General features: G+C 45.8%; 1 protein-coding gene across 1 annotated transcript in view; it reads left to right on the top strand.

Annotated features, from left to right (window-relative positions):
- Positions 1-22,171, top strand: part of CRB1 (crumbs cell polarity complex component 1) — a 161,580-nt gene that overhangs the window by 18,472 nt on the left and 120,937 nt on the right. Inside the window, exons 3-5 of the mRNA XM_084851626.1 lie at positions 10,976-11,171; positions 16,888-17,027; positions 18,318-18,500. Of these exons, the coding sequence (XP_084707752.1) occupies positions 10,976-11,171; positions 16,888-17,027; positions 18,318-18,500 (519 nt within the window). The remainder of the gene's footprint in view (positions 1-10,975; positions 11,172-16,887; positions 17,028-18,317; positions 18,501-22,171) is intronic.

A 22,171-nucleotide genomic window follows, 5' to 3' on the forward strand; every position in this document is an offset into this window, starting at 1 on the left:
CTGAGCCAGTGATTTGCCAGGGAGCGGGGGGCAGCAGCTACACTGAATCAAGGGCCTATGAATTGATCCGAAGTGGACCTGGGGCTTGGGCTTGTGTTGAATGTCTTTCAGCACAGGGGCCAAATTCCATTTTGGAGGAGCTCTCAGGGCCCGCATTCCAGTTGTGGTTGTGGCCAAAGCCAAAGGAGGTGAAACCCAAAGTACAAAAAAAACCCCACCCAGAATATTTTAGCTGAAAGCTCTTACTGACTCTAATGACGCCTTAGGAGAGGCATTTCAACCTTTGAGACTGGGAAAAAGCATGAAAAAAATGGGAAACAATCAGCTATTGGGGCAAAGGGGGTGGGGCCAGGGGGAATGGGCTTCCAGTGAACCCCAGAGGGCTGGACTGGGAGCTAAGCAGGCTGGATTTGGCCCTTGGGCCTGAGGCTCAACAGTCCTGCCCTACTACGGCCTAAAATTCCTTGGTGTTCCCGGCGTCCCTTAACTTCACAGTTGTCTGTACAACTGGGCCTGTCCCACCCCATCTCTCTTCCTCAGAAGGTCCCACTCTGACTGGGGTTCTGCAACACCAGTTCCATCATTTTCCCACTTCACACCCACAAGACCCACCTGAGGCAGATGGCAGATTCCCTGTGAAGAACCCTTTTCCCTCTCCCAGATTCTGGAGGTGCAACACATTTAGAGTGTAATCCGATGCATGTTTAGACATAAAAAAGGCCTACAACTCCCAGCATTTCCCTGGGTGAGGAATGCTGGGAATTGTGGGCCATTTTTCTGAGCATCTCTACACCAGTCTAAAATCCCGTGTTTAAAATGAGGCTTTCTATTTGACATGCAGGATCACGACAGACTCCTTTTACACGCGCTTCCTTCCCCCCCTTCCCCTCCTTCTCTGAGCCTTCCATATGTTTCATTGATCTCACTCTTCTTGCAGCTTTTCCTTTTTCACGTAGGGAACTCAAGCGGAACACAAGAGCTGTAATTTGATAGCTCGTTATCTCCGATCTTCTTAACAATGGAATAAAGGTCATTTAATGCAGGAGTCGCCCTGGAGGCTGACAACGTTATCTAAAGGGCGTGCAAATTTCCGTGAGTCAGCAATCTCAATAGCAAGATAAAAGCTCTGTGTGAAGAAGCCCTCTGTCTAAACTAGAGCTGTGTGAAAACGGCCTCTCAAAATTCTCCAGCATATTTGTGGGCAGAGAAATTGGGGAGACAATTTCACCGAATTTCTCCTAGGGGAGGGGAAATTCTCCAACAGTGTCTCACAGATAGGGCTCACTATTGGCAGGGGTTGTAGCACAGCTTCTTTCTTTTTTCCTAAGGGGTTTTGGTTTATTCCACTGCTTCTGTAAGTGGCAACAGGCAACACAACAGCATCAACTGTGTTGAGGCTTCCACTTTTCTGAGGCAGAGTTTTGAATTTCTTTTGTTGGTATTTTTGAGCTTACCTAATCACTGTGAGATGGCCAAGGGTGCTGTGTGTGTTTTCCCTCTCTCTTACACATCTTTCCATTGCTCTGCAGCCTCCCAGGCCACCTGCACTTTCTGAACTGAAAAAGCCCCAGGGAGGAACTGCCTCATGATGTCTTCCTCATGATGGCTTTAACTAAAGTGCGGGAAGCCAAGGAGGCTACAGGCTGCCCCAGAGATGACTGTACAATGACAGACAGGACACTCACGCACACTTCTCAGCCACCTCATAAGTCTGGTAAGCCCAAGAACCCCAAACCCAAGCCTTGAGAATTTCTCTGAAGTTTCTCCTCCTTTGAATGTCTTTTTGAAAGCAATTTCTTTTCTATCAAATTGATTGAGAATGGTCAAAAAAAATGTGGGAGAAATTTTCGGCACAGCACTGGTCTAAACATGCATCAGATTGCACACTTAAAATCTGTTGTCTCCATCCCTCTTCCCCAGTCACTTCAGTGGTTGGGGGAAAGGGGGCAGGGGAAGGGGGCATGGCCAGCTGGGGAACATGGGGGGCAGATTGGGACCCCATGTGAGCTGCTTTTGGCCCCCAGGCCCAAGGTTCTAAGGAAATCCTAGAGCTGCTGTGAATGCTGCATCGTCAGAAGCATGAGGGATTAAAAGTTGAGGCAACAGAGAAAGAAAGTGAGGCATAAAATATAAACCCAAAGAGACTACATATGTTGACATATTGGCTTGAGAACAGCTTCCAGCAGCAACGAGTAAAATAATAAGGGTAATAATTCTATAAAGGGGTAGTTCGCTGTTTCTGCAGTAGTAAAATATTGGATTTTAAAGCCTGCTTAACCGCGTGATTTATCAGAGGCTCTTTTGGAGGGGGGGGGGTGTTGCTGTTGTTCTGGTTGTTGTTTTGGTTTTCTGCACCTCGCTGTGAGATGTGTTAAATGCACGAGCCAGAGGGATTCTTGGACGAAACCCCCAAGGTGTCCCCGCTGGAAATAAAAATCCTCATTTACTCTGTCAGAGGGAGCTTGCCTATTGCTATTATCCCAGCCTGACACCATGAATCACAGTGGGAAATCATCCAGCCTCATCTCATTTCCCTGAGATGTTAAAAAGCTTATAACTTTTGATGTGTACGCCGAGGACTTGCAATAAATCGACAGCGGTAATGCTAACCAAATGCTCTCGTTACCGGCTTTCAGCTTGCTACTTTTTCTGCCCGCTCTCCGGGCTGCTTTATGTGACTGGTATGCTGTATGCTTTCTTTCCCCCCTCAAAGAGCTGAGAAATGTCTCACATAATTCTCACACAAATGAAAGAGGTTAGTGTGCATGAATAACAGGAGGACAGAACATTTAAAGCAGCCAGGGAAAGGGGGGCGGTGGGAGAGGAATCTGCATTTTTATTATGATAATGCACTGCACATGTGTGCTTTGTTTATGATGCATGTGTTGGGCAGCTGTGAAATAATGGAGTGCAACTGGGGCTGGATAGGCTGGCAATCAAACACAGTGTTTTGCCATTTCGTTAATCCTCTTTAACCCAAAGAGAGCAAAGAAGTGGGGTTTGTCCGGACAGTGACTTCTTATGTTGTAAGGCACAGCTAAGATGTACCCTGGAGAAAAGCTGTGACCTCCACAGTGAGCATGGGAAATGAACCACGTGGATGATCTCTATGTGGAGACCAGACCAAACTAAACCTAGCCAAGCCAACACATCTCTCACATCTGGATGGTGAGATTTGGGAGTGTGGCCATTATTATAAATCCTTTGCCTGATACTAGTCAGAATTCCACATTTATTTATTTATTTGTTCATTCGTTTGTTTGTTTGTTCGTTTGTTTATTTAAACTACTTAGATATTGCTTGATATAAGATCTCTAAGCAGTTTACACAAATATATATGAAAACTATATTATTAAAACCAATATAAAAACAATATAAAATAATAAACACATTAAAAATGTTACAAGAACAGCAGAACAGAGCAGTGTGATTACAGGTCAGGGAAAGTCTGAGGAAACAGGTACATCTTCAAGAGGGTTTCACAGTTTCCATCTCTTGGACCACATGTGGGAGAGCGTTCCAGAGGGTGGGTGCCACAACTGAGAAGGCCCACTTACATGCTGTCACTTAATGACACAGTGACCTGGTTTGCACGATCACCACAGCCCACTATGAGTTATTTAAGCCATGGTGGGCTGTGGTGCCCATAGGTTCCAGGTTACAAATTGAAGGCCTCCCGCAGCTTCTTGTGTCATCTGAACTCAGCAAGTGTGGCATGTTGGGGAGGTTAACAGGCCACCCCATAACCCTAGAACAGGCCATGGGTTCTGGGTTGTTTGTTAACCACTCAAGCCACCCACCCCAGATGGGTTTGGACATCATGACAATGAGGATAACTGGGGAAATGAGCCAGCACGCACAGTGGGGTGGTTGACAAGCCACCATGGCTTATTAACCACCCTTGTGTCATGCGAACCAGGCCGCTGCTTGTCATGAGTTGACCAACAGGGCCTCCTCAGAAGGTCTCCAGGGTCAATTGGGGAAGACAGGTAGCTAGATATCCTGGCCCCTAGTTGTTTAGGGCTTTAAACATCAGAAACAAAACCTTGAACATGGCTTGGTAGCTAACAGGCATTCAGTACCTTGAATCATGGCAGTCTTTATATATAAAGATAAAGATAAAACCATCCCAGGTTTTATATATAAAGACAGGAGGAACTCTAGGAAGAAGGACTACAGTTTAGCTAGCTAGATATGATTATCAGAAGAGACATTTAACTTCCCATTTGACCTTTTAAAACATTGAGCCTTAGTAGCTACTAACCCTAAGGTGACTGATAAAGCCTCTTGGACCCGATTAAACCCAACCTCTCATGACAACTTGGCCAGCTTTGCTGGATCATATCCAGTACTTTTATTTGAATGATTAGAGCTATCGCATACCCTATTGCCAAGGTGTTGTGTGCGTAACAATGTTTTCTTATGTTCATCTCCTCACATGACCCCTGTGAGGTAGGCGTAGGCTATTGTTTTGTTTACAGATGGGGAACTGAGGCCGAACGATAACTATTTGGCCAAAGCTATGGAGTGACATGTTGCCCAGTTGGGGAACAAAGCCATTTCCCTTCATCACCACCATTCGAATTCTCAGTGAAAACCATCTGAATCCTCCACTTATTGGACAACACTGTTTATCAAACTATAGAGTGTATGTATGTTCAAAAGAAGACATTGAATGATTTACTAAACTAGGTTTTTTCTTTTAATTTTGAGGCATATAAATGTAGGATTCCTTCTTTGTTTCCTAGAATGACAGGGCATTGTATGCAGGTGCCGACACAAATTTATATCTGTTCTTCGTCCTCCTCCTCTGCCATGTCTCTTGCATGTTTCTGCAAGTTGATTGCAGCTGTAGAGACCAGGGGGAAATCCCTCCCATACACAATCTATCACATTGGCTAGACATTTTATAGAGGGAAAGGGCTTTTTGCTCCCTTGCCTAGGGCAGGTTACTTGATTTGACAGACCAATAGCCTGATCCAACATAGCGAATCCTGTGGTTTCATGTCAATGATCGGGCTGTTTTTTTGGCCCGTAGTTTTGAATCTGGCTACGCGGTGACTCTGATACACACAATGTTTATTTTTGTTGCTGTTGTTCACAGAGAGCTGCTGTTAACAAGCCCTGACAGGTTTACGGTCACTAGACATAGTTTGGCAAATGCAGACTTTGTGGGTTGTGTTTTTGTTTTTTACAATTACTTATGTTGAATTCGTAGAGCGAAATCCACTGAGGTTTGCTTGATGCTTCTTGATGTCATGTTTGTTGCTTTTTAATCTTAAAGCAGGTCCACACAGTGGGATTTAGTGACAGCTCTCAGGTTTACGCATATCCCCCATGCATAGAATATGAGGTGTATGTCAAGTGATATCCGTCCATCGTAAAAAAGGGATGGGCTGATTATGTGGGAGGAATACACACACTTACAGATCGCACAACACATTCTGTGTGTGGGGGGGAGTGAGATTCATGGGGGCTGGATGCATGAGTCCCTGTGTCTCAGAGCATGTACCACATATTATCCACATACATAAACCAGAGCCTGTGTGAACCAGTGCTTATGGTACTTCACATATACTGTTCATGGTTCACAACATGAAGCACTGGAGGTGTGTGTTGTGCAAACATAATGCTCCTCGGTGTACAGCACAATTCAAATGAAAGGACGACTATATCCTTTGGGTTATTTCCAGGCAGACTAAGGTGACCCGTTTGGTGATGTGTTATGTTACAGTAGCTCAGCTGCTCTCTACCATGTGTTAGCGTAACCCAGGCTGACTAGGAACGAAGGAAAGGAATGATAAGACCACATTGACACTGTTTGTGGAAGTCATTGGCTAGCTATACAGGTGAAGCCTAAGGTAAGAATACAAAATAGGCAGAATCACATGGTTTAGAGAAACACCTTCTACAAAAGTATACCTCAGTGTGTTGAATCAGGACTGGTGGGGCAGCAGCTTTCATCTGCTGCTGCTTATAAATGGCCACTTCCATTCTCCCCACGCCATCACATACACAGACACACACCAGGCTGTGGGACCTTCATTCTCCAATGAAGCCCATTTTCAGCCATCCCTCCCACCCTGGGTCACTTGATAGGCCATAAGAACATAAGAAGCTGCTCTATACTGAGCCAGACCATTGGTCCATCTAGCTCAGTATTGTCTACTGCAGCAGCCTTCTCCAATCGGGTGCCCTCCAGGTGTTCTGGACTACAGTTCCCATCATCCTCCAGACAGCATGGCAGGAGAAGCTTCTCGCTATTACAGGATTATGTTGGGTTCCTGGCCATGCTGCCTGAGGCTGATGGGAGTTGAAGTCCAAAACAACTGGAGGGCACCAGGTGAAGGAAGGTGAGTCTACAGTGACTGGCAGCAGCTCTCCGGGCTTTCAGGCAGTGGTCTCTCCCTGCCCTACCTGGGAATGCTGGGGATTGAACATGGGACCTTTTGCATGCAAAGCAGGTACTCTACCACTGAGGCAGAGAGACCCAGGCTCTAGTATTCCTAGAGTGTCCTTCCTGAACCTGGTGCCCTGTAGGTGTTTTAGACTACAACTCCGAGCATACTTGGTCATTGGCCATAGTGGCAGGGGCTGATGGGAGTTGAAGTCCAAAAGTCCTGGTGGTCCCCAGGTCAGGGAAGGCTGCTCTAGAATTACTGCCAATTCACTGTCTCTTTAAATAAGAGAGAGAGAGAGAGAGAGAGAGAGAGAGAATAATAGTCACCTTTGCTGTGCTGCTGGATGGTAGATGTAAAAGCAACTCCAAGAAGCTGCTATAACTGTGCAGCATACAAGAGCCATTCTAAACAAGAGGGGGACGGGTGCAACCACTGGGGAGGGGAGTACAGTGCTCTTGAACTTGTAAATAAAACTGCCAGCAGGAAGCAGGGCCTGATGAATCTTGCAAACAGAACCAGAGCAACACAGCCATCACTAAGCAGCAGCTGTTCTGTAGTAATTGCCACACACACAGTAAACCGAGGTGGCACGGTGGCGAGACACCAGTGGGTAGCCAGTACCCTCTTTCCCTGTGATGTTTGCACCAGCTGAGCTGCGTAGATACTGGAGCAAGCAAGAGAGATTTACCTAACAACCTCAGCACAGCCAAGGTCACAGCAAAGGGCACCGCACATCAGGGATGCAAACACAACACAAGAAGGATTAATCCACCAGCATCTCAGACTGCATGCTGAGCAGCAGCAATTTAGGACGGTGAGTAATAGCCGACATCCAGGTAGCTGAATCTTACTTCAGCAGTCCTGCATAGGCAGCTGCCTTATGCCGACTCAGACATTTGGTCCACCTAGCTTGCTACTCCATACACTGAATGACATCAGCTCTTGCTGAAGCTTCAGCACCTCTTCCTGGAGCCTCAGTCCATGGAACGGAAGAGCATCATCTTGTCCTTCAGGCCAGGAAGCAAAATGTCTGGGGCCGGCCCTGCCGGAGAGCTGCTGCCATTCAGTGTAGTCAACAGTGAGTTAGATGGACCAAGGGCTTCTCCACAAGGGGCTTTTGTCCTGCAACTGAGATTGGTTACTCATGGAAGTTTGCAGGTCCTTTACATGATGGTGTCAACCTTCAGGGCATCTCCCGCACTAAATGAACTTTATCCCATTTTTTTTAAAGATTGGAGATAATGAGCTATCAAATTACAGCGTGTTGAGTTTCCTCGTGAAAAGAGGAAGTCGCCCAATAAGAGGAGCTAGACCACAGCGCCATCAAGTGGTTGTATAATGAAACATAGAGAACATACAGATGGGGCGGGGAAGGGAAGCGCATGTAAAGGGAGCCAGTTGTGATCCTGCAAAGGAAATGGAAGCAGAAAGCCCCAGTAAAGTTGCAGGATTCTAGCCTGGTGTAGAAATGCTTCAAATGTCCAAGTAAGCATAAGGCAGCTTCCTATGATCCTAAAATTTAGTTAGCTTATAGAAAATAATGTATGTATTCAAGAGTTTCTCTGCTCTTCCACCTTCACAAGACAATTGAAATTACAATGTGTTCTATGAGGCAGCTATAGAAGCTGATGACACTATGAAAGGATTTTCCAATTTAGGCCATTCTAAATGAGACACCCAACTGGTATCCTAATCGTAAATATGTTTGATTTAGTATAAGTCCCATGGATTTCCATTGGACTTGCCTCCCTGTAACAGTACATTCTGGCTGCAGCTCCTGTAACAACAGTTTTGAAAACAGGTGGGCTTATGATCAAAAGTTGCAAGGCAATCCAGCTCATCTGAATATGAAAATGCAGAGGAACCAGTGCGATTTCTGAGTGCCAGAGGCTAGGGCTTCTGTGGTTAGCCCACCTCAGTTTGAAAGTGGAGATCGCCTAGCTGTATTTAAAGTGCTTGGGAGCAAACAGAGTTAGGGAAGAAACTAAGTGAAACTAACTTTGAAAGCAAACTTTAAAAGGGTCTTTCAAGAGCAGTTCTTTAATAATGAATTATTTGAGTTGCAGATCATAATGTTTACTTCTCTCTTTTTGTCAGCATTTTCAAACAAACAATTTCTACAATGCAAACTGAATTTCTTTCCTTTCACCACAAGGATCTTTGGGCTAGATTTACTATTAATCCAGATAGGTGGCTGCCTCCAAATTCGGAGATGACCACCTATCCAAAGCAAGGCAGGAGAAGCGCAGAGGGGATCATTCCCTCCGCGCTTCTCCTGCCCTGCCTTTTCGGCTAGACAGCCAATTGCAGCTGTTTAGCAGCGGGAGGGCGGAGCGGGGGAGGATGCTGCTGTTGACACATAGGATGTGCCGTACAGGCATTTCCACCCTCCCCACCCCAGAATGCCCCCAGACATGTCCCTTTTTGGCCACTCCGCACTCCTCTTGCAAGTGTGGAGGATGGGGCTGTTTCATGCTGCCTCTGAGGCAGTGCGGAAGTGGGGGGAGGTCAGTTCCCGGATAACACAATATCCTATGGCCGTCTAGCCACTGTCTAGCGGCGATAGGATTGCTCCCTCCAACTCCAAAATATTTCCACACATCTCCATTCTCTCTCTCTCTCTCTCTCTCTCTCTCTCTCTCTCTCTCACACACACACACACACACACACACACACTGAGGGTGCAATCCTATGCATGTTTAGACAGGAATAGTCCTATTACTCCCAACATCATATATAACTCTCACCATGCTAGGAGTTGTAGGGCTTTCTTTGGTCTAAACATGCATAGGATTATGCCCTAAAGGAATAAGAAAAGGCAGCAGCCAGACCTTACAAACTGCAGTGCGGGGGGGGGGGAGAAGGAGGAGGAGGAGAGATCTGCTTCCTCTATTATTTAACAATGCAGCTTCCAGGAATGATTTTTTTTTTTTAGTTCCCAGTGGCCACTAGGTGTGGTGACAGTTCAGGTCACCACACCTAAAAAAAAAAAAGATATTGTAGAGCTGGAAAAGAGCAACTAAATTTTCAAGAGGCTGGAACATCTCTCCTATGAGTAGGGATGTACGAATCCCTTACCTTGTGCCTGTGGCAGCGTCCGCTGGAGGGGGGGAGGCGCTCCATCCATCCCCCCGGAATCCTCCTTGGCCAGCTCCGCTTGGCCAGGGGGCGACTCTGTGGACCCGTTGGCTGGGGCTGCCTGCAGCCGGACATCCAGCCGCTGGGCTGCACAGGGATGCAAATGGAGGCCGCCATAGCCACCACCATTTGCGTCCGTGTCTTTAGCCATCGTAGGCTACGTAAATACATACGTAGCCTATCACGGCTAAAGACACGGACGCAAATGGCGGCGGCTGCGGTAGCCGCCATTTGCGTTCCTTCCTGTTGCCATGATAGGCTACGTATATATTTATGTAGGCTATCATGGCAAAAGACAGGGGCGCAAATGGCGGCCGCTACGCCATTTGCACCTGTCTTTTGCCGTGATAGGCTATGTAAATATATACGTAGCCTATCACGGCTAAAGACACGGATGCAAATGGTGGCGGCTACGCCATTTGCATCCCTGCCCTGAGCTGTGATAGGCTACGTAGATACTTACGTAGCCTATCACAGCTTGCCAGGGACACAAATGGCGGCCGGCATAGCAGCCGACATTTGCGGCTGCAGCCTGACAGTGGCTGGAGCCACCAGAGCTGCCACTGCCGCTGGAGCTGCCGGAGCTGCCAGAGCCGCCGCCAGGTAGGCTCCGTTTCGTGGGGCTTTCACTGGGTGGTGGGGCGGGTTGCTCTGTTCCTCCACGGATTCCAGGGGGCCGAATTCACTGGAATTCGGCCTCCCTGGGATCTGTGGCAGAATTCTCTAACATCCCTGCCTATGAGGGAAGGCTACAACAGCTGGGATTGTTTAGCATGGACAAAAGAAGGGTAAGGGGAGACATGATAGAGGTGTACAAAATTATGCAAGGTGTGGAGATTATGAATAGGGAGTCGTTTTTCTCCCTCTCTCACAATACTAGAACCCGGTATCATCCATGAAGCTGATTGGTGGGAGATTCTGGACAGATAAAAGGTCTTCTTCACACAGCACATGGTCGAACTATGGAATACGCTACCTACCACAGGATGTAGTGATGGCCACCAATTTGGATGGCTTTAAGAGGGGGTTAGGCAAATTCCTGGAGGAAAAGGCTACCAATGGCTACTAGTCCTGATGGTTATGTGCTACCTCCAGTATCAGAGGCAGTATGCCTATGTACACCAGTTGCTGGGAAACATGAGTGGGAGGGTGCTGTTTTGCTCATGTCCTGCTTGTGGGTTCCTGGTCGACAGCTGGTTGGCCACTGTGTGAACAGAATGCTGGACTAGATGGACCCTTGGTCTGATCCAGCATGGCTCTTCTTATGTAGATTCCTGCACTCCTGGATTTAAAACAAGAATTATTGCAAAAATAATAATTAGTATCTGAGACTGTCACATCTTGCAAGAGGCCAACAAATAAATAAAAATGTCTTTCCAGAACAGGCACTTTGGATGTGCCTTCAAACTTCATAATGTACTTAGCTTTCTCCACAGGTATCAACTGTGAGCTAGAAATTGATGAGTGTTTGTCACAGCCATGTCTGAACGGTGGAACCTGTCATGACAGTCTTGGGGGCTACAACTGTTCCTGTCCACTCGGCTTCTTCGGTGATCTCTGTGCCATCAACTTTGATGAGTGTGCAAGTCAACCCTGCCACAATGGGGGGCAGTGTATAGATGATATCAACGGGTATGTGCTCGCACTGTTGGAAAATCTTGTTTAAAACAGATGAAAAACACTTGTTATCGTTAGCCTGATAGTCTTGAATCTCCTCTTGTTTAAGTAGGCTGAAGATGCAAACATCTTGATTTTGTTTACCAGCTGCACATTTGGTCATCAATTCCAGCTAGAATTTGGGATATACTTAGAAATACCCCTGAAAGCTAATCTTATTCTCAGCCAAAGTTGGGAAATTCAGATTTTCCTCTAAAATAGGATCCTTCCATTTATGTTCTAAGAAGGTATTTTGGAGGTGGCTCAAAAGTTTATATTAGAGGTCTAGGAACACACTTTAGGTATTCAAAACTGGGGATAATGAATATCTATGAAATGGGATAGCAGACTTGACTTCCTACCTATGTGTGTTCATTAGAATGTCTAATGTCCATGCATACAGCTGTACATGCATAGGTAGAAGGCAGAGCCTATTACACGCACACACACATTCATTATTCCCAATTTTGAACACCTGAAAAGGCTATGTTGGCCTTGGATGTTACATCACATGTGGAAAATGGGAGGTATGAGTCATGCTTCCTAGTCTCAATGTTCCTTGTCTTTAATGCTCAAAGTTGAAACTTTAAATTATTTTCCCCACCACACGCACACGCACACACATGCATTTTGCCCCAGCAGTTTGCACTGGGGTGGTAACCACCTATTTGCTGTCTCGAGGAAAGAGTCTTGCCATTGAGAAGTATCATTTACACCCAAGATGGCTGACTGCAGCGCCCGCTCAAGAAGTTTTGGTGCCTGACGCAGAGCAGCAAATGGCAACCCCATCCCAAGTCAAGGCGCAGGTTGCCCAAAGCCAGCCAAGTTAGTTGGGCACTTGAGGTAAGAAATCCTGCAAGGGCCTCTGCCCTTCCCTGGAAGTAAAAATATGGCAGTAATAAATTAAATAACTAGCCATTTGCTGCCCTTTTCGTGGCATCCCAAATTAGCTACCCGAGACAGCTGCCTCACTCTGCCTCATGGCTGGCTGTTCGTCTATGGGTTGCACCTGGTCCCAACCGATGTTTTCTTCTACACAGGACCCTGCACCACTGGAGGCTGGCAGGCAGCTCCGATTTTGATGGGGCTGTAGACCCATTCTGAGTTTTAGTCAGAACCAGCCAGAACTCTAAAGGAGCTTTCCAACGTGCTTACCCCTAACCTGAAAATAGGTTCAGCACCTTGGACAGCTCCCTTAGAGTTCTGGCTGGTTCTGACTAAAACCCAGAATGGATCCACAGCCCCATCAAAACTGGAGCCACCAGCCTCCACTGCCTTGCACCACATTGGACATGTATGCTCCAGACTTGAACAGAAAGTTAGGGCTGACCACTGTCAGGCAGAGAAGAGTCCCACCAGGTTCTTCAGCCTGGTGGGGGTAGGATCTTCCCTGGCCAGGTTGCTAAGGATGGGTGATAGTTGAAACCAGGGAGATTGGAGCACCCATCCAGTTTAACTAGAGAGAATCCGGGCCCTCATGCTAAAGAAGCCCTTTATGCACCCCAGTCCTAAGCATTTACATGTAGAAGTAAATCCCATTGATTTCTGGTAAGTGTCCTTAGGACTGCAGTGTAAGGCTCAAACTACACTAGGGTGGCACAAATTGCCCCGCAAAGAGGAAATGCATACCAAAAAAGAGGACGAATGAGGAGACAGATTTGCATAAAATGTGCATATGCTAATTTGTATGTATCAATACAACTTTAGAGACACTTACTATCATTTAAATAGTAATACAAGATAGTGGGGAAGACTATGTGTAGGTAGACCTGGGTGCCTGCCCAGTTTGCTGTCCAGGTACTGCTAAGTCTTGATGGGCAAATTCGAGGCCCCTGCTTCGCTCTCCCTTCTTATGGTTATCTTTAAACCGTACTTGGAGTGAACAGTCCTTCAGATACAGGATTGTCCTCTTTAAACATGGTTGCCCTAAATTACACAGTAGCTGAGCAGATCTTTTGGATCTCCCCCACAAGCCACTTCTACTGGAGGCAATTAAGCACTTGACCCTTTACCCACTTTCTGTTTCCATATTCCAGATCCCCCATGCCACCATGTGGCTTTTCAGGTTTGAAAGATGGAATGTGTATTTGAAAAGGGGAAAAGCCAATCTGGGGATAGGAGGACTATTTGGGCCAGGATAATGGCAGCTGGGAAAAAGGTTAAGCACCCTATCCTTCCCATCTCCCCTTTTGTTTTGAAATTCTGATCATTCCCGTTAGGGAGGAAAGCTATTTTGGTTCCAAAAGGGCTATTTTGCATGTAAATATGTAGTATGGGCTTCCATTTCTGAATCAGAAAAATATTGCCAATATTTAGATAATTCCTTTATGTTCTTGGTAGACATACTAAAATAAAATCCAAAATCCACCATCAGGGAATACAGAACCACACAAATATGAACAAAATTGTGCATAAGATTTTGAGAATGCCAGGTCTCTTCATCAGACAAGATGTGACAAAAATTGAGGCGGGGCGGGGGGGAGAGAGCAGGAGAAAAAAAGAGGCTAACTTAATGGCTTACTTCACATGGAGGTTTCCGATCAGGATTATTTTTCTAAAGATTTTTTTTTTTACTTCTGCAAACCTTGGGCTTCCCTCAGACCTGCTGATGCCTTCCTCTGGTGTGTGGGTGGTACTGTTTTGGCTACATAAACAATGGCACACAACATGTACATCAGAAATAGAGGGAATGCTGGCTCTGATAGTTTGGTCATTTGAAAAAGCAGAACTTGGAATTTAAACCCTCCAAATGTAAACCATTGAATTCTCCTATCACAAGAGAACAGATGTCACGCCGAGGTAGAATTCCGTATTCTGCTTGAATTGAAGAACAGCCATTATTTATACCACTGTGCAGAGTACACCAATAAAGCTGTCCATTGACATAATTGCTCTGATGACAGGCTCGGGTTTTCTGCTCTCATGCGATAAAGTGAAATGCAAATTTTGCAGCACCATTAGTACTATGAATATCATTTTGCAGAGGCCACCCTCAGAACAATTTTGTGTCAAACTGGTTCCTTAAACTGGATCAATGGGGAGTAATGAAATTTGATGGTAGGTGGGTGCAAATTCAGGAACATGCATGTAAACATGAATTGTGGAAATTGAAAATGGACATCTGAATTTGCCCATTTGAAATTGGAGAGATTTGTCAAAATTGGAACAAAATTTCATGTCAGGGCTAGGGATTTCAGAAAAAGGAGTTTGCCTTCTAAGTGATGCATTGCATATGAACTTCCCTTTCAAAATACCTGCAGTGCATTGTGTCAGGAGCGCCCTAGCTGCCTCTTGCAATCCCCACCAATAGCCCACTCAGGACACAGACGACGAGGAATTCTTTCCAAGACTTTATTCCTTTATTACTTTATGACTCTTTCAGAATACTAGTTGCTAGTGCCAAAGCAAGGAACTGCACTGGGGAAAGATAGCAGAGTAGCCTAAGCTCCAGGTAAGGCAGTTGGTCCCCGTTTGAAGAAGAATCATGGGAAGACCCTGAACTTATGGGCTAGGGAGAGATCCTCCCTCTTTCCCTTGGGTCCTTGGGACGCAACCGTTGTCTGAGCGTCAAACGAGTGGAGCACCTCCGCTCCGCGGCTTCCATCTGTTGTCGCTCCCTGTGTCTGCACCGAGCATCCAGCAAGCCCCCCTCCAGCGCTCTCCCACTGCCAGGGTCACTATCTCTCCCAGGAATGCTGGCAGGAGGCATCTCTGCCAGCTGCTGTGCTTGTGAGAGATGAGCGAGCTCCTCTCCCACAGATTGCTGTTCCTCCTCAGAATCAGAACTGCTCTGGGGCTCTATTGGCTCAGTTTCCACCCTGACACATTGTATATATATATGGTTTCTTATTTAATATCCCCACTCACCTTAGGGAAGGACTCAGTGGAAGAGCACATGCTTTGCATGCTAAAGGTTCCAGGTTTGATCCCCAGCATATCCAGGCAGGGCTGACAAAGACTTCTGTCTGAAACCCTGAGCTTTTCTACGCATGGCTGTTAATCACTATATCTACTTTCAGTTTCATGGCAGAACTAAGATCCAAACTCTACACAAAGAGCTTTTCCTTTCCTGCTTTTCCACTACATAACCTCTAGATGACACTGTGCTATAGCAGAATAGCACAAACACACAAGTAGTTCTTTCACTTTCAGAAATAATACCCCATTTTCCCTGGGAAAGCACTCTTAAAAAATAGAAGTGAAACTGGAGGATCACGACATCATCTAAAGAACCAGTAAATAAGTATGAAAATCAGAAGTGCATGATAAATGCCTCCTGTAGAAAAGCTCCCACTCCCAGGCAGTGTAGATAACACTGAGCTAGATGGGCCAATGCTCTGACTCAGTATGAGACAATTTCCTAATAATGAAAAATAAATGTACTTTAAAAGATACATAAAGTGTACAGCTCAGTGTGAATGTGAACCACTGGATGATCCATAAAATGGAAGGGGGGAAAACCTGGAGAGTTTTAAAATATGTTGGAGAAGAATATTTGTTACATAAGTGAGACAGAAAGAAAAATGAAAGCAAAATCTTGGATGGAAAATCAATGCAGAAATAGTCAATAGCACTGGAAAGGGATAAAAGCTCTTTTCAGACATTCAATACTTATGGCTGATAAATGTGTGTGTTTGTGTGGTGGAGCAACCTGTAGCCCTAGGCTCATATTGGCTCTCATTTCAAAATCCCTCTGAAAGTGAGAAGGTCAGACCTCCGGCAAGAGTGATCTGTCCCTTCCCAAGCAGGCCCCTGGGTGAGTAAGGGAGAGAAAGGAAGGAAGGAAGGAAGGAAGGGAGAGAGAGAGAGAGAGAGAGAGAGAGAGAGAGAATGGTAGGGTTTGCAACTAACAAGAAGCTATTAGGGGTGAATTTCCCCGTGGAGCTTTTTGTCATGGCACCAGCTGCCATTTTGAATATTCAGGGCATGGCAGGGGGGTTTAGCTTCTCCTTACGTGCAAACCCGGTGAGGGTGGGTTGTTGGGGTGGCTGACAAGCCACCCGCAACCCTAAAACAGCCCATGGGTTCTGGATGACTTCTCAGCCACCCCAACAACCCTCACCAGTTTTGTATGTAACGAGAAGCCATTGGAGCTTGGATTGCCAACCTGGTGCCCACAGGTAAATGCAACCCACCATGGCTAATAAGCAACAGTGGGCTACAGCGATTGTGTGAACCAAGTCAGAAGGAGAAGGGATTGCAGAGAGTGAGAAACAGGGTGTGCCCACCACTGGCTTTGGTCATGCCCACCACCGACATGCAGTCCCCAAAAGACATTATAAAGAGTCCCCAGCCCTTCATCAGACCATCTCTAGAGGGCCCCTGCACACACAGCTATACAGATGTTCTAATGCACATACTTTGGTTGGGGTGGAGCCTCCATGGATACCGCACACTCCAAGGGCTAAGGCCCGATGCAAAGTGGGCAGAAAAGGCAGCCAAGTACGAAAGGCCCCTTTCTAAGAAATGGGGGACTAATTCAAGCTATCACTTAATGAAAAAGGAAGAGGAAAGGCCTACATCATCCAGCAAATTAAATTAAAGAAAATTAAAGGGAAAAAAGGGTCGAAGCAAATGTTGTTCTGAAATGCTTTGCGCAAGACAAAGAAGTGTGCACAGCTGTCAAAGACCAATCTATGGATTGAAATATAATGAAGATCCATTTTTATTTTTATTTTCTATTGCAATGCAGATATAGCTGCAACTGTACAGACACTGGATATATGGGCCTGCACTGTGAAATGTCCATTCCTTTCTGCTGGTCACACCCGTGCCATAACAATGCTACCTGTGAGGATATAATGGAGAGTTACATATGCCACTGCTGGCCAGGTAAGCTCTGTATTTTCTCACAAGCACCCATCTCTGTAACAGCTGTGCATACTCTGTGTAAAGAAAAAAAAGTGTTGTTTTATGTGCCAAAGCAGCCTAAATTCTGTACCGAATGATGCTGAATGTTTGACCTTTATAAATAATGCAATGAAACAATTTTCATATGTTGACTTAGTATGCATTATTTATTATATTTCTGCTAATCATGGAGAGGGGGGATGAGCTATTCAGAACCCCGATTCTCCTTCCCTGACTGCTTGAAGTCCTATTTAATCCTGCTATGGACACTTCTCAAAGCATTGCCAACACACTTTAAAACTCATTGTCACAGCAACAAGGGCTAGAAATGGGGAGGGAGGGTTGAAAGCAAAAAACAAGCTTCTCTGAATGGGAAATTCCACACAGGCTACTAAATTATGTGGCTTGTTTGCATTTGGCATAGAATTGGTGAAGATCACCCTGCCCTCACTTCCCCTGCTGAGAGAAAAGGGAACAATAATGTGCCTGCCGAATGGTCAGCGTTCTTTTCTATGGGCTGACAGTGACTTACCAGCATGCCACTAGTTGAGTCCATGTGTCTGCCTAGTTGAAACTAGGTGGCTCATATCCAAGTTCTTTTTAACTCGCTCTCATCTATAATAAAAGAGGATGTGTGTCTGTCTGTCCATCCGTCAGCACCATAGTGACAAGACCTTGAAACGTAGACAGCTGGAGCATGGCATGCATACTAAGCAGACCCCAGGGATGTGTGCCTTGAGGTTATTCTGTTCTTAAAACATATTAATTACTTTTAATTAATGTTAATGTGCCCATGTGGTTGGAGCCTGCAGTAACATCTTCAGCCCCTAGGGTCAGACTTTTCTAAGTAGAACATAGCTTTGCAGTCCATACAGTTGGAAGCCAGGGGAGATTAATACGCTGTGGGGTAGCCCCCCCGGGGGGGGAATGGAGTGCAAAGGCCCCTCCCTAAAGGGGCTATAGGGTACACCTGGAAGGGGCTGTGCCTATGAGTCCCAGCAGGCATGGCTGCACTCAGATGGAGAGGGCACAAAGTCTCCAACTCTCTGACAACTGCATAGGTTTGATTGAAGCCTTTGCTGTATCCAGCTAAGGGCTATTCCAACCCATGTGAAGCTAGGTCCATTCACTAGTGAAACATAAGACCAGTTCTTCTGCAGTACTACCTTTGGTGGAAAATTGGGTTGTTTTCAAAGTGAATATTGCAAGCCCAGTCCAGAAACAATAATGATCAGAAAATTACAACACCTTCCCGTGTTTCCAATCCCATAGGCTATACAGGCTCTCACTGTGAAATCGATGTCAGTGAGTGTAGCAGTAATCCATGCCTCCATGGGAGCGAATGTGTGGAATTCTCGTGGTCAAACTGGTATGGAAGGATTCCAGAGCTCCCCTCGGAATTCAGCTACCATAGAGCATCAGGTTACGTTTGCAACTGTCCTTCCGGATTCACAGGTAATACAGCCTCCAGATCCGTAGACTTGTTGATAATATAATTAAGTGTCACAGTCCACAGGGTCCCCCTGGTGGACATATACTGCAGTAGAGACTAAGGGCTGTTTTCACAAGCAACAGTTTCATGCATAGCTATCACGTGCATGTGGGGAGACCTTGGGTGGCTCTATGTTACAATGTCATATACAAAGGTAATTATACTTTTCTGAGTGTATACATAGCGTACAACTGGTAGCTTCTCCCATGAGGCCTTCTCATCACTTATAATGGTGTATACTCCATTTCCTGAGGGAGGGACTCGCATGGGATATCTGTGTGGAAACAATTGCATGTTGATTGATCCCAATGATTCCCAACCTCCACTGGGGACTGGTTGAGGGAAGTTAGGATGGGATGGAAGACTCCCTCTGCTGACCTTCGGTGGCAAAACCATCCCAGAAGCTCCCCATATACCCATGGAAATCTCTACAGGTGGAGGGGTACCGCCGGCGGTGCTTCCTCCAGCAATAGGGCCCTACCTGGAGTGTACCAGGGATGTGGCGGGTGTGCCTTTAGATTCCCTGGATCCAAAATCCCTCACTTTCCCAACATGTCCCTGGATTGGCCTCCCAGTGGGGCTTTTTGTAGTGGCATCAGCCACCATTTTGAATATTCAGGGCATGACGGGGGGGCTTAGCTTCTCGTTGTGTGCAGACCCGGTGAGGGTGGGTTGTTGGAGTGGTTGACAAGCCACCCACAACCCTAAAACAGCCCATGGGTCCTGGATGGTTTCTCAGCCACCCCAGCAACCCTCACCAGGTTTGCATGTAACGAGAAGCCATGGGAGCTTGGATTGCCAACCCACCGTGATCGCACACAACCCACTGTGGCTAATAAGCAACAGTGGGCTGCAATGATTGCATGAACCAAGTCAGAGGGAGAAGGGATTGCAGAGAGTGAGAAACAGGGTGTGCCTACCACTGGCTTCGGTCAGTCTAAGCCAGTCTACACCAGCTCCAGGCTGGTGGGTGTATATGCCTTCCCACTGCTTTCAATAGGATGGATTTTTTTTAAAGCAAAGATCCAGCTGAATAAAGGCAGAGGTTCCTCACTCTACCCCACTTAGGTTTGATCCATTAGAAATCATCTTTACTTGAATACTTGTGAACATTTAAGACATGGCAATTCAGTAGCATATATGCCCCTTATACTGCTTACATTTTAAGAAAAAGGATCTATGAAGTGGCCAGTGAAAGCCACTTCAGCGGATAACTCCTATAATAATGCTCTTTGAAGTCTGTTCTACTCATGGATCTTGCTCAGACTTTTTTCTTTTATTAAAAGAATCTGAATTAGCCTGTGCATCCTTTCAGGAAAGGCATTCCTTCTCATAGGTTTGATTAGCACTATGTAAACACATCTGTGCAATGAAAGAACAGATAGCAATGACAAGGTATATTGAATACATAAGGAAGACATTACATCCATACTTACTCTTTTACTAAACTTTTCCTTACCTCTAGGCATGCAGGCTAAAACGGGGAATCAAAAAGGGATGCAAATAGCGCCCGCTACGCTATTTGCGTTCCCCTTGATTTTCGCCGTCATAGTCTACGTAAATATTTACGTAGATTAAGATGGCAAAAATAAGGAACGCAAATGCCGCCGCCACAGCTGCCGCCGCAGCTGCCGCTGCCTGGAAGATCCGCCCCAGGTGAGTCTCGTCCCGGGGGGATCCGCAGGGGGGGCAGGCCGTTCCGCCACGGAGTTCGGGGGGCCGAATGCACTGGCATTCGGCCTCACCGTGATCCGTGGCAGAATTCTCTGCCATCCCTGCGTTCTCCTGATTCTCCCAGGCAGATCCAGCTGTAGATCTGAGAGACCCTTGACAATGTGCCCTATCCTGCATTGGTGGGCTCCCTGCTATGTACTTATCTGGTGTCACCAATGTGCAGCTATCAGTCGCCATTTTAAATTTCCCACAATACACCCAACATATCGTCACTCTGATGTATTGTGAAAGGTAAAATTAGCACCAATCACCAGCTGCTTAGCTTGGGAGGGAGGGGCACAAAGCAAGTGTCAGAACCAGAGGGTCCTACTGCGGCGCTTCTGTCCCAACTGTCCAAGGGTGCTGGGTGTTGACACTGGGCCTGCTCCCAGAATATAGTTTGAAAACCACTGCTCTAGGTTGGTGGCAGTGGTTGCCCTCCAGATGTTTTGGACTTCACCTCCCATCAGCCCAAAGCAGCATGACTAAAGTTCAGGAATACTGGGAGTTGTGGTCCAAAACATCAGGAGGGCACCAGGTTGGGGAAGGATGCTTTAGGTAAACTTCTGGTGGATACCTTGCATTAGAATTCTGTGGCTTCTTATGGGTCTAATTTGCTGAACATAGTGGGATATTTTGACTATATCTGCTTCTCTCTCTCATTTTAGCAACAATATGTGTTTGTGTAATGGCACCTGAGATAATTGCCCCCTTCATAAATTGAAAATCATATTTTCAAAAACAATATTTCTGACAATGGATATAGTCAAATTCCTCCTCAGTTCATGACTAAGCCACTATGACGATGGACCAACAAAACTCCATAGTGATGAGAATAATAATACCTTCCAATTGCAGGGAGATATATGGGCTCCATTTAATGTCACACCAACAACAGATTAATGAAGCCCAAGGCTGATTGGAGACTGTTGTAATTCATTTGACAATTAACTGAGTGAATGGGTCTATGGGTTCATGATAGCCAGCTTGCACCTCCAGCAATGACAGAGCATTTCTGAGTTTATTTCTGGGCAATCCTTCCAGGGTGAGTGGCTGGGGACACACACACTCTTTGTTCAATAGACCGGTCAACCCATACAGTACTTCTGAAGGTCAGTTGTATTTCTAGACAGAACAGTCTCAGGTCTGATCCACAGCAGACAACAGTGGGTTGAGCAATGATGTGGTTGATGAGTTGTGGCTGAGTTGTGAGCCAACTCAGTGATGTCTGAGTTTTGAGCCAGTTGCATCCTAAGTTAGCTGAATCACAACTTTGTTATGACCATGATTCAGCTCAGACGTTCATGCTCAGCCCACATTTCTAATTATACCAGTTCAGTCTTGTGAGTTGGCCTTTCTAGAGCCAGGCCCCCAACAGGTGCCATGGAGCCTGCAGGCATGTCCAATGACACCCGCAAATGGGTTCCCTACATGGTGCCCAGAGGCACCCAATTTTTTTTAACTTATGCATTTAAAAAAAAAAATCAATTTTTAAAAAACATACATACATGGATGTGTATGAAATGCATACAACTTTATAGCAATTATTCATGGATTTCAGTAAAAGTGGACCAAATATTCAAATGTATCCATTTGAAGGTGGCATCTATATGCCACTTCTTCAAATATTTAAAGTATTGTAAGGTTCTCCGTTCATTGCATTATCGGAGGTGAGTGTTTATTCTTCTGATATTGTAATATCAATCTTTTAGCTGTCAAAAGGGTGCCAAGAATCCATTTACAGTGACCATTTGTTAATTTTCATGAAGCAGATACCTAATTTAAAAGAGTTATACACCAATAAAAATTAAAGACTATTCCACTACAAAGTTTATCTGTGTAATAACCTCCTCCAAAAAAGAAGAAACTACCGGACATTGCCAAAACATACATTTAAAAGAACCATTAGTTGTATTGCAAC

This window comes from Heloderma suspectum, chromosome 4 (genome assembly GCF_057233095.1).
Source record: "Heloderma suspectum isolate Gila_16-S chromosome 4, 16-S_ref, whole genome shotgun sequence".
In the NCBI taxonomy this organism is placed as follows: domain Eukaryota; kingdom Metazoa; phylum Chordata; class Lepidosauria; order Squamata; family Helodermatidae; genus Heloderma; species Heloderma suspectum.